Source organism: Pristis pectinata, chromosome 4 (assembly GCF_009764475.1).
Source record: "Pristis pectinata isolate sPriPec2 chromosome 4, sPriPec2.1.pri, whole genome shotgun sequence".
Lineage (NCBI taxonomy): Eukaryota > Metazoa > Chordata > Chondrichthyes > Rhinopristiformes > Pristidae > Pristis > Pristis pectinata.
Genome location: NC_067408.1, coordinates 29536090 through 29547118, shown reverse-complemented (window position 1 = coordinate 29547118; position 11029 = coordinate 29536090). Strand labels below are relative to the sequence as shown.

Genomic DNA, 11029 nt, shown 5'->3' with positions numbered 1-11029 from the left:
TAATTGTACAGTTAAAAATATTAATTGTGTGTTAATTGCAGTTTAAATTGTTGTCAAGTACTAACAGAATTCCAAGTACTTTTCATAAAGCAATGGAAAACTATAAACATCTGAATTAGGAGCAGGACTAGGCCACTTGGCCATTCTAGTAGTCTATTCTGCCATTTAACAAGATCATGGCTGATCTGATTGTAACCTCCCACACATGCATGGTAACCTTTCACCTACTTGCTTATCAGGTTTCCATCTACCTCTTCCTTAAAAATATTCAATGACTGTGCTTCCACTTTAGACCCTTAACCTTCTGAGAGAGGAAAAAGAAATGGCTAATCTCTGTTTAAAAAAAGGTGACCCCTTGCTCTACCCCACAAGAGAAAACATTCTCTCCACGCTGTCCACCCTGTCAAATCCCCACTCTTCCAAAGTCCAGCAGAAACAAGCCTAGGGAAGGATGTGAAATTAACACAGCCTCACACTCTCATTATTGGGAATCTTGGAGTGAAATGCTCTCCCACTGACTCTTCTTCCAACTGCCCAGCTTCAGTGGCTATTTCTAAATCCAAGATTGCTGCTCCCCATCCCCATCATTGTTGGGCCTGCTAAACTCTCACTAAAAAAAATTGGTAAATTTATTTTATTTTAAGTTACTTAATTTATTTTATTAAATTTATTTTAAGTTTATTATTGTCAGGTACAGTGAAACACTTGTCTTGCATACCGTCCATACAGATCAATTCATTACATCAGTATAAGGTACAAACAATAATGAAGTGCAGAATAAAGTGTTACTGTACAGAGAAAGTGCAGTGCAGGTAGACAGTAAGGTGCAACAAGCAAGATCACAACGAGGTAGATTGTGAGTCCATCTTAATATACAAGGAAACCATTCAATAGTCTTATAACAGTGGGATAGAAACTGTCCTTGAGCCTGGTAGTATGTGCTTTCAGGCTTTTGTATCTTCTACCTAACAGCGGGGGGGAGGAGGTGGTAGGGGAAAAGAAAGAATGTCCAGGGTGGGTGGGATCTTTGTTTACGCTGTCTGCTTTACCAAGGCAGCGATTTACTTCTGTCATCCCGGACATAGACAGAGCCCATGGACAGGAGGCTGGTTTCGTGATGAGGTGAGCTGTGTCCACACTTTCTGCAGTTTCTTGCGGTCATGGGCAGAGCAGTTGCCATACCAAGCTGTGATGCATCAGAATTCTGTACATGCTAAACCTTTTATACTGACTGTATCCCAGTTAATATTTTACTAACAGAAATCCCACACAACTACCGCACTACTGTTTTTCCAGTTGTCAGAAATGTGCCTACACATTTGCTCTTGTATTTGTCTTGGACTGTTGGATATCTAAAGTATACTCCCAACTGTGTGATTGCCTTTTGCTTCTTTAGATCAACCTAAGTAGCCTCGTTTCATGATCTTTCTAACATATCAACCCTTCTCACAGCTGTGATAGTTTCTGTAACCAATATCATCAACCTCATTATTTTATTCCCCTCATTATTACGTCTGAAAACCTTGTGGCATTTTAAAACAAAGTAGGAGATGTTAGAGGTAAAAAAAAAGTACATATTAAGGAGAATGTCAAAAGGAGAGACTCTTTTGGGAGGGTTGTTCAGAGCCAGGGGACGAGAAAGCTAAGACATGACCACCAATCACGGGCAAAAGGAGTGGAGGCCAGAACATAGAACAGTGCAGCACAGGAACAGGTCCTTCGGCCCACAATGTCTGTGCCGACCATTATGTCAGCCTAAACTAATCCCATCTGCCTGCACATGGCCCATATCTCTCCATTCCCTGCCTGCTGATGTGCCTGTCTAAATGCCTTTACAGTATCTGCTTCCATCACTTCCCCTGGCAGCACGTTCCAGGCAACTACCACTCTCTGTGTTAAAAAAAAACCTGCCTCGGAAATCTCCTTTTAACTTTTCACCTCTCACCTTAAAGCTATGCCCTTTGACATGTCCACCCTGGGAAATGAGCTCTATCTACCCTATCTATGCCTCTCTTTATACTTCTGTCAGGTTGCCCCTCAGCCTCTGACGCTCCAGAGAAAACAACCCAATCCTGTCTAACTTCTCCTTATAGCTAATACTCTCTGATCCAGATAACATTGTGTTGAACCTCTTCTGCACCCCCTCCAAAGTTTCCACGTCCTTCCTGTAATGCAGTGACCAGAACTGCACACAATACTCCAAATGTGGCCTAACCAAAGTTTTATACAGCTGTGACTTTTCCCAGAACCAATGAAACATAAAGGGCTGCAGGGCTGGGGAAAAATGGTAGGAAAAAAGATCAAAAGGTGATAAATTTAAATCTGAGGAGCTGATGGGCAGTGAATTATTGTAGGTTAACAAGCACACATAATGGGTGAATGAGACGAGAACTGGTTATGATAAAGTCAGCAGAGGTTTGATGAGCTGACTCTCTGTGAAGGGTGGAAGGTGGGAATAGTTAAATCTAGAGGTAGAAAAGATGGGAGAAAAGCAGCACAGAATGTATAGCACGCTGAGGCAGGTTATTGAGAATGAACAATCCAAGTCTGTCCAACTTTTCCTTATAGCTAATGGGTCTGAAGCTCAGCATCAGATGGGGTATTGGGGTAGCAGTCTGTTGGCGTCAGCCTAAGGGAATAGTTGGAAAGGAGAAGGGAATTGATGATGTAGATCTTTGGAGAGTCCAGAGCTCGCTGGGGATTGGTTAAGCCATTATTGAAGATACTGCTATGTGATTAGATGGGAAAGACTGAATCTGAATGAGAGCAGTTATTGTCCCAGAAAACACTTGGGGAGAGGTATTGTTACAGTTGATTGAATGCTGAGAAGAGGTTAGGAAAGATTTAAAGGAAAAGTATAATCTAACCAGTCTCAGGGTACAACATTAGTATTTGATCAGGCCACTTTGAAACTGTGGTGAGTTAACATTTAACACAAACTGTCTGGCAGTGAGAGTTAACAGTCAATAACCTTTCAGCTGTAAGTAATAGATTGTAATTACTGAGAGAGCTGCGTGGGTTCCTATAACTTTGTGGCTTAAAGATGTTATAAAAGTAATATCTGTTGATGCATAGGGCAGTTGTTAATGGCTTATCATAAACAAGTGTAATTTGAGAATCAAAGTAAAGGGCATTTTGGTATTGGTATTGGTTTATTATTGTCACTTGTACTGAGATACAGTGAAAAACTTGTCTTGCATACCGATCGTAGAGGTCAATTCATTATACAGTGCAGTTACATTGAGTTAGTACAGAGTGTATTGATGTAGTACAGGTAAAAACAATAACAGTACAGAGTAAAGTGTCACAGCTACAGAGAAAGTGCAGTGCAATAAGGTGCAAGGTCACAACAAGGTAGATCGTGAAGTCATAGTCCATCTAATGATTATAGTAAAGGTAATGAGTAGATCTGTAGAGAGCAGCTTGCAACGCGTCACCACACTCTGGCGCCATTTTGCAATTTTGATTCGGAATCAATGTTTCTTTGCCCTGATGTTGCAGTTCTTGAAAGCTTGAGGTAGTATTTTTTTTAGATGTGTTCGGTACAAGGACAGGAACCTAACTGGATAGATGGGCACGGGCTTGGTGAGTAAATACACATTTTTTGGGTCAGTAGTGTAAGAACAAAGTGTTCAAAAGTTGATTTTATGTTGAGGAGGGTGGAAGTGGTGATATTTAAAGTGAGATAAATGGTACAGAAAAGGGATCCATTTGCAATATTAGCATAGAGACTGGAAGGGATATAAAGTACAAGCAGTTCAATAAAATGGTCAAAGAGCAGGAGAAGGTAGGTATCACCAACAAAAAGAGCTGTCTCTTAGAAAAGAGGAGGGAAATGGGTGCAAAAGTAGAGTTGACTCAAGGCTAAAGGAAGGGAGGGAATTGTGCTTAAAGGTCCATGAGTTCTACACACTTGTTAATGAGTAGGAACTTCTGTGAACTGTAACTTCATAGCTTGAAAATGTTAAAAGTTATCAATTTCTGCTGAGTAATTTAAGAATATAGGCAAATGGGATTTTCATGCAGAGGGAGAAGGATGTGTGCTGTTTGTTTAAGCCTGGGGCAGAATTCAAAATTTTGTCTAATGCATGGTACACATATACAAAGAAAGTAAAATGTATACACAATACAGACTTAAGGCAAAGCAATTTGTGCATCTGGGCCCCAGAGTATAGGAGCTTGGGGAATGAAAATTGCCTGAGTGAACATCCATTATTTCTTTACCTTGAGCAGTTAGTTCCAATTTAACAAACAGGAGAATGAGTTGGGCACCTTGGGGCTAGATAGCAGCTACAATATATGCCACATCCTTTGTTTCCTGCACCCAAAACAATCCCACTGTGTCTCTTCCCTTCCTCCTCCCCCCCCAAAAAAAAAATCTCCAGCTTTCCCCCACCTGCTGCCTCACATCTTCATGTTACCCTCTGCTTCCAGTCTCTCTCCACAACATACTGGATCCTGACATCCCTCTGAAATGTACAACACCTACTTTCTTGTGACTGAGGCCTTGGACCTTTTGAAGTTTAGTCAAGGTCCTCATTGTCACAAAATTCAGGAACATCCAGGGTCTCAGTTGTAAGAGGCATTGTATATTTTTGTGAGCAAGATATGATAATCAGGCTCCATCTCCCTGCACCAAGCTAGAGAGGGTGGTCACAGGAGTAGGGTGGGGTGTGAAATTTTCTTCCATTCTCGGCTTCCAAGGTTGGCCTGCAAGCCCATGTTGTTTCAAGTTTATCGCTCAAACAGGATTAATTTGGTTGTCACTGGTTTCTTATTTGGTCCACTTCTGTGATATTACCAATTGAGCTCTAGATCACTAATTCTCACCTGAACTTCTATCTCCTTAGAATGGAGGACCAGCTACTTTGGGAGGAGAAAATAGTTTGAAGAGATGACTCCCTGTAGGTTACCAAACTCTTTCAGCTCTTGGTTAGCCATTGGGAACCAACCATTCACAAAGTACAAACACCTTTGCAAACATTGTTCTCTCTTTCCCATTATCCCACCTAGATATTCTGTGGTTCATTATAATAAAAAAAGGCTTTTTGAATTGCTTTTTGTTACTGCTGAGGCTACACAAAGCACCTGCTTAGTTAGAGTAGTGGGAGAGCTCGGATACCTGTACTTCCTGTCTACCTGAACCTCTACATAGTCTGCTTGTCAGAACGGATACATGCACTTGGGCCATCTTGTAATCCCAACCTGAAGGCATGAGTACCTGCACCCACTCTGGATCAAGGAAGCTTGGTACTTGCACTCACTGTCAGTCTGTATGTACGTGCAAAACCACCACTCCACCCCTGCCTCTTCTCCCACCTAGGTGCGCAACGAGAGAGCGGGAGCAATGTTTAAACCTAAACCCAGCAGATCCATGGGTCAATCATTCGGGCAGGGTGCATAAATCTGAGCCCTAGTATTTCTGGCACAGTAGCTGAGTGTTTAAATGGGCCAGTAATCCTAAAGTCTGGACTAATGATCCAGTGGCATGGTTATCCCCATCTCAAGCCAACGGGGAAGTTTTAATTTAATTATTTTTAAAGAAACTATATTTAGCAGTGATTACTGTTGGAAATAAGTGGGGAATGGGACTGTTCCAGAGGGGACGTTGCCTTCCTCGTAAGAAATTAACTATATACGAAACTACACAGAAAATGTGGAAATCCTCAGCAGATCAAGCCGTATCTCGGGAAGAGAAACGTCATCGGAAGTAAAAAGGAGATGAAAGAAGTCTGTGAAGCTGCAGGAAGGGTGAAAACAAGGACGAGACCTTGGAAGGGAACTAACTGTCTACATGGTTATTTGTGACCACGGCCACACAGCAAGGATTCTGCTCTTAAATGCCATCTGCCCAAACCACACGGTGGTTGAGTCTCTGCAGAAGGCCGGTTCCCCCGCCCGCGGAGACGCGCCGCCGCCCCTCCCCTTCCTCCTGGGCTTCGGGTGGCGGTGGGCGGAGTGTGAAGGCCTTTCGCCAACAAACTCTCCGGCACAACATGGCTTGTGAACTGTATCAGAAAAGCGAGACCTTGGCTCTTCGGCAGAAGTTAATTGCGTGAGTACCGGTTCTGGCGCGATTGTGTCGGGAAACCTCTCCCACTGAGTTTGTGCAGGGTCCGCCGGTGTGCGGAGGCTAAAGGCGACCTAAAGACAAAGTGTCGCTCGAAGTGGAAACGCATCGGTTGGCGTTTTCGGGTCACCCACCGCCGCTGGCCCTGTGATGTTGTCACCACGTCTGCAGCCGGGAGTCTCACTGTGTCTGCGGCCGCTGGGCGAGGGGATCCGTGAAGCGGGGGACGGAGGGAGGGGAGGTGTTGGTCTGTGGAGTGGGGACAGCAAAGGTGCGACGTATGATTGATTTAGTGGTGACTCAATTTAAATGCACCGACAGCTAATGGTCAGCACACACTAAAGGGTCTCGACCCGAAACGTCGACTGTTTATTTCCCTCCATGGATGCTGCCCGACCTGCTGAGTTCCTCCAGCGTTTTGTGTGTGTGTTGCTCCAGAGTCTGCAGTATCTCTTGAGTCTCCAACAGCTAGTGGTCTCGAACTTGTCGATGGAGTTCAAGCAGAATCAGGCCACACAATCGTGAGTGAATCGGGAGTAAATTAGGGGATTGAGGACACAGACTTGTGGGGCGCCAGTGTTGGAGATAAATTTGGCGGAGGTGTTGCTGCCTAGCCTTACTGATTGCAGTCTGTTGGTTAGGAAGTCAAGGATCAGGTTGCAAAAGGAAGTGCTGAGTTCTGGGTCTACCAGTTTGGGCATGAGTTTGTTTGGAATTACGGTATTGAGGGTTGAGTTGTAGTCAATAAGTATGTCTGACGTGGGTGTCTTTGTTATCCAGATGCTGCAGAGATGAATATAGGGCCAGGGAGATGGTGTCCGCCGTGAACCTGTTACAGCCATAGGCGAATTGAAGTGGGTCGAGGTCCTCTGGGAGGCTGGAGTTGACATGTGCCATGACCAGCCTCTCAAAGTGCTTCATGCTGGTGGATGTCAGAGCCACTTGGCAATAGTCATTAAGGCATGTTACCTTAATTCTCTGTGGCACTGGGATGATAGTGACCTTCTTAAAGCAGGTGGGAACCTCAGATTGAAGTAATGAGAGGTTAAAATGTCTGCAAATGCCCCTGCCAGCTGATCTGCGCAGGATCTGAGGACACTGCCGGGACACCATCCGGGCCAGATGCTTTCCGCGAGTTTGTTCTCCGGAAGACTGGTCTGATGTCTACAATGGTGACTATGGGTACAGGTATGTTGGAGGCTGTCAGGGTGGGTGGTGACATTCCATTGCCCTTCTGTTCAAATCGTGCATAGAATGCATTGAGTTCATCGGGGAGGGATGCGCTGTTGTCAGCGATCCTGCCTGACTTTGGTTTGTAGCCCATTATAGCATGCAACCTAAGCTGCAACTGACTGCAGGTCTCAAACTCTATTTGGACTGGTATTGTCTCTGGGCATCCCTGATAGCTTTACGAAGGTCGTACCTTGATTTCCTGTATCGGTCAGGATCACCTGATTTGAATGCTGCAGACCTGGATTTTAGTCAGGAGTGTGGAACTCTCGGTTCATCCGTGGTTTCCGGTTGGGGAACACCCAGACTGACCTCTTGGATAAACAGTCCTCTGCAATTATTATTAATAATGATTAATAAAATTATTGTTAATTATTATTAAAATAATTATTATTAAATATTAATTATTAATACAAATAACATCTATTAACTCAATCAAGTTAATAGGACGTAACGTTCCATGCTGACTATCCTTTATAAGCCTGTGCTATCTCTGAGAATCCTATCTCTGAGAATCTTCAATAATGTCCCTACCACTGATGTAAGGCTCACCACTCTAAAATGTGCTGGATTATCCCTTTTGCCCTTAAACAAAAAAACAATATTGGCTACTCTCTAGTCCTTTGGGACTTAATCTGTGGCTAACTATCTTTGTCAGGGCCCTAGCAATCTCCTCTCTTGCCTCTCTCAATAACCTGCTATAGATCCCATCGGGCCCTGGGGACTTATCCACCTTAATGTTTTTCGAGAGACCCAACACCAATCACCTTCGTGATATCAACGTGCCCTAGAATACCAGCATACTCCTCCCTGATCTCGCTATCCTCCATGTCCTCTTTAGTGAGTGCCAATGTGAAGCACTGATTTAATACCTCACCCACTTCCTCTTGCTCCAGGCATAAATTAAAGGAGGGAATTTATGCCTCAAAGTCCTACCCTCTCCCTAGTTACCCTCTTGTTTTTTGATGTATGTATGTAATGCAGTCAGCCAATCTGCATTTGATTTCTCCAATGTGTAACCACATTGTGAACACCAAATGCAGTACACTGTTACAATGAAGCCCGAGGCAAGCTTTTCTATTTCATAAATCTCTTTGGGAGTGGACGACATGCATCTTCTGTTTTTGGCCTTTCTCCTAATTTTCTGTTTCTGACCTTCCCAATATTGACTGGGATTCCCTTAGTGCAAGGGGCTTAAATAGGGAGGAATTTGTAAATTGCATTCAGGAGGGTTTTCTGAAGCAATAGGTAGAGAGTCCTGTGAAGGAGGGAGCTGAACTTGACCTTATCTTAGGGAATCAGGACGGGCAAGTGATTGAAGTGTCTGTGGAGGTGCTCTTTGGGAACAGTGACTATTGTTTGGTTATCTGAAAGGAAGTCCTGGAAAAAGATAGTTGTTCCTTGAGTTAGAGCCCTAAACTTGGGGAGAGGGGAAGGGAGGGAAGATTTCAACAGTGGCAGAAGTAGATTGGGAGCAGCTGCTGGGGGGGAAAACATCTGATAAGTGGGAGGCATTTAAAAGAGAGAGAGTAAGAGTGCAGAGTCATTCTTTCCCTGTAAGGGTAAGAGTTAAAGGTGGTAACATTAGGGAACCTCTATTAAGAAAGGATATTGAAGGTTTGATCAGGGAAATGAAGGAAGTATATGTCGGGTATAGGAAACTGGTATCCAATAAGTCAATTAAGATTTATAGGGGTTATAGAACACTACAACACAGAAAACAGGCCATTTAGTCCTTCTAGTCTGTGCTGAAACTTTATTCTGCTAGTCCCATTGACCTGCACCAATCCATAACCCTCCAGGCCTCTCCCATCCATGTATCTATCCAATTTATTCTTAAAACTTAAGAGTGAGCCCACATTCACCACGTCAGATGGCAGCTCGTTCCACACTCCCACCACTCTGAGTGAAGAAGATCCCCTAATGTTCCCCCTAAATTTTTCCCCTTTCACCCTAAAGCCATGTCCTCTCGTACTTATCTCTCCTAATCTAGGTGGAAAGAGCCTACTCGCATTTACTCTGTCTATACCCCTCATAATTTTGTAAACCTCTATCAAATCTCCCCTCATTCTTCTGCGCTCCAAGGAATAAAGTCCTAACCTGTTCAGTCTTTCTCTGTAACTCAACTCCTGAAGACCCAGCAACATTCTAGTAAACCTTCTCTGCACTCTTTCATTCTTACTGATATCCTTCTTATAGTTAGGTGACCAGAATTGCACACAATACCCCAAATTTGGCCTCACCAATGTCTTATACAACCTCACCATGACATTCCAACTCCTATACTCAGTACTTTGATTTATGAATGCCAGGATGCCAAAAGCCTTCTTTACAACCCTGTCTACCTGTGATGCCACTTTCAGGGAATTATGTATCTGAACTCCCAGATCCCTTTGTTCCTCCGCACTCCTCAGTGCCCTACCATTTACTGTGTATGTCATACCTTGATTTGTTCTTCCAAAATGCAACACCTCGCACTTGTCTGCATTAAATTTCAGCTGCCATTTTCTGCCCCATTTTTCAGTTGGTCCAGATCCCTCTGCAAGCTTTGAAAATCTTCCCCGCTGTCCACAGCGCCTCCAATCTTAGTGTCATCAGCAAACTTGCTGATCCAATTTACCACATTATCATCTAAATCATTGAAATAGACAACAAACAACAATGGACCCAGCACAGATCCCTGAGGCACACCACTAGTCACAGGCCTCCAGTCTGAGAAACAATCATCCACTACCATTCTCTGTCTTTTCCCACACAACCAATTTCGAATCCAGTTTACAACCTCTCCATGGATACCTAGTTTCTGAACCTTCTGAACTAACCTCCCATGTGGGACCTTGTCAAAGGCCTTACTAAAGTCCATGTAGACAACATTCACAGTCTTTCCTTCATCTACTTTCTTGGTAACCTCCTCGAAAGACTCTACAAGATTCATTAAACATGATATACCACGCACAAAGCCATGCTGACTATCCTTAATCACCCCTTGGCTGTCCAAATACTTGTATACCTGATCTCTCAGGACACCTTCCAATAACTTATCTACAACTGATGTCAGGCTCACTGGCCTGTAATCACCTGGTTTACTTTTAGAGCCTTTTTTAAACAATGGAACAACATGAGCTGTCCTCCGGCACCGCACCTGTGGCTAAGGACATTTTAAATATATCTGCCAGGGCCCCTGCAATTTCTACACTAGTCTCTCCCAAAGTCCGAGGAAATATCATGACAGGCTCAGGGGATTTATCTACCTTTATTCGCTGTAAGGCAGCAAGCACCTCCTCCTCTTTAATCTCTATATGTTCCATGACACTACTGCTTGTTTCCCTTCCTTCCATATCCTCTATGCCAGTTTCCAGTTTAGGAGTGTATGCCAGTACATTCCTACACAGTATATGCCAGTATAGGATGAAATTAGGAGTGCGAAAAGTGGCCAGGAAATGACTTTGGCAAGTAGGATTAAGGAGAATCCTAAAACCTTTTATAAGTACATTAGAAGCAAGAGGGTAGCTAAGGAAGGAATAAGTCCCCTTCGGGGTCAAAGAGGTAATCTGTGCATGGAGCCAGGGGATATGAGCGAGATCCTAAATGAATACTTAGTTTTGACTGACTAAACTGAGCCACACAGAAGCTGTAACTGGGAGATATAAAAGACTTTTATTCACACAGCAGATCTTCGGGAGAGAACCTAGAATCATCTCCTGACGCAATATTTTATACTTTTTAAAC

The 11029-nt window shown here is 43.6% G+C and overlaps 1 protein-coding gene across 2 annotated transcripts in view; it reads left to right on the top strand.

Moving 5' to 3' along the window:
* The first annotated feature begins 5810 nt into the window (after positions 1-5810).
* The window catches only part of phykpl (5-phosphohydroxy-L-lysine phospho-lyase), a 39489-nt gene continuing 34270 nt past the window's right edge, over positions 5811-11029 (top strand). For both annotated transcript variants that reach the window (XM_052013613.1, XM_052013614.1), the window contains exon 1: positions 5811-6055. In XM_052013613.1, coding sequence (XP_051869573.1) covers positions 5841-6055 — 215 coding nt within the window. In that variant the 5' untranslated portion in view covers positions 5811-5840. The remainder of the gene's footprint in view (positions 6056-11029) is intronic.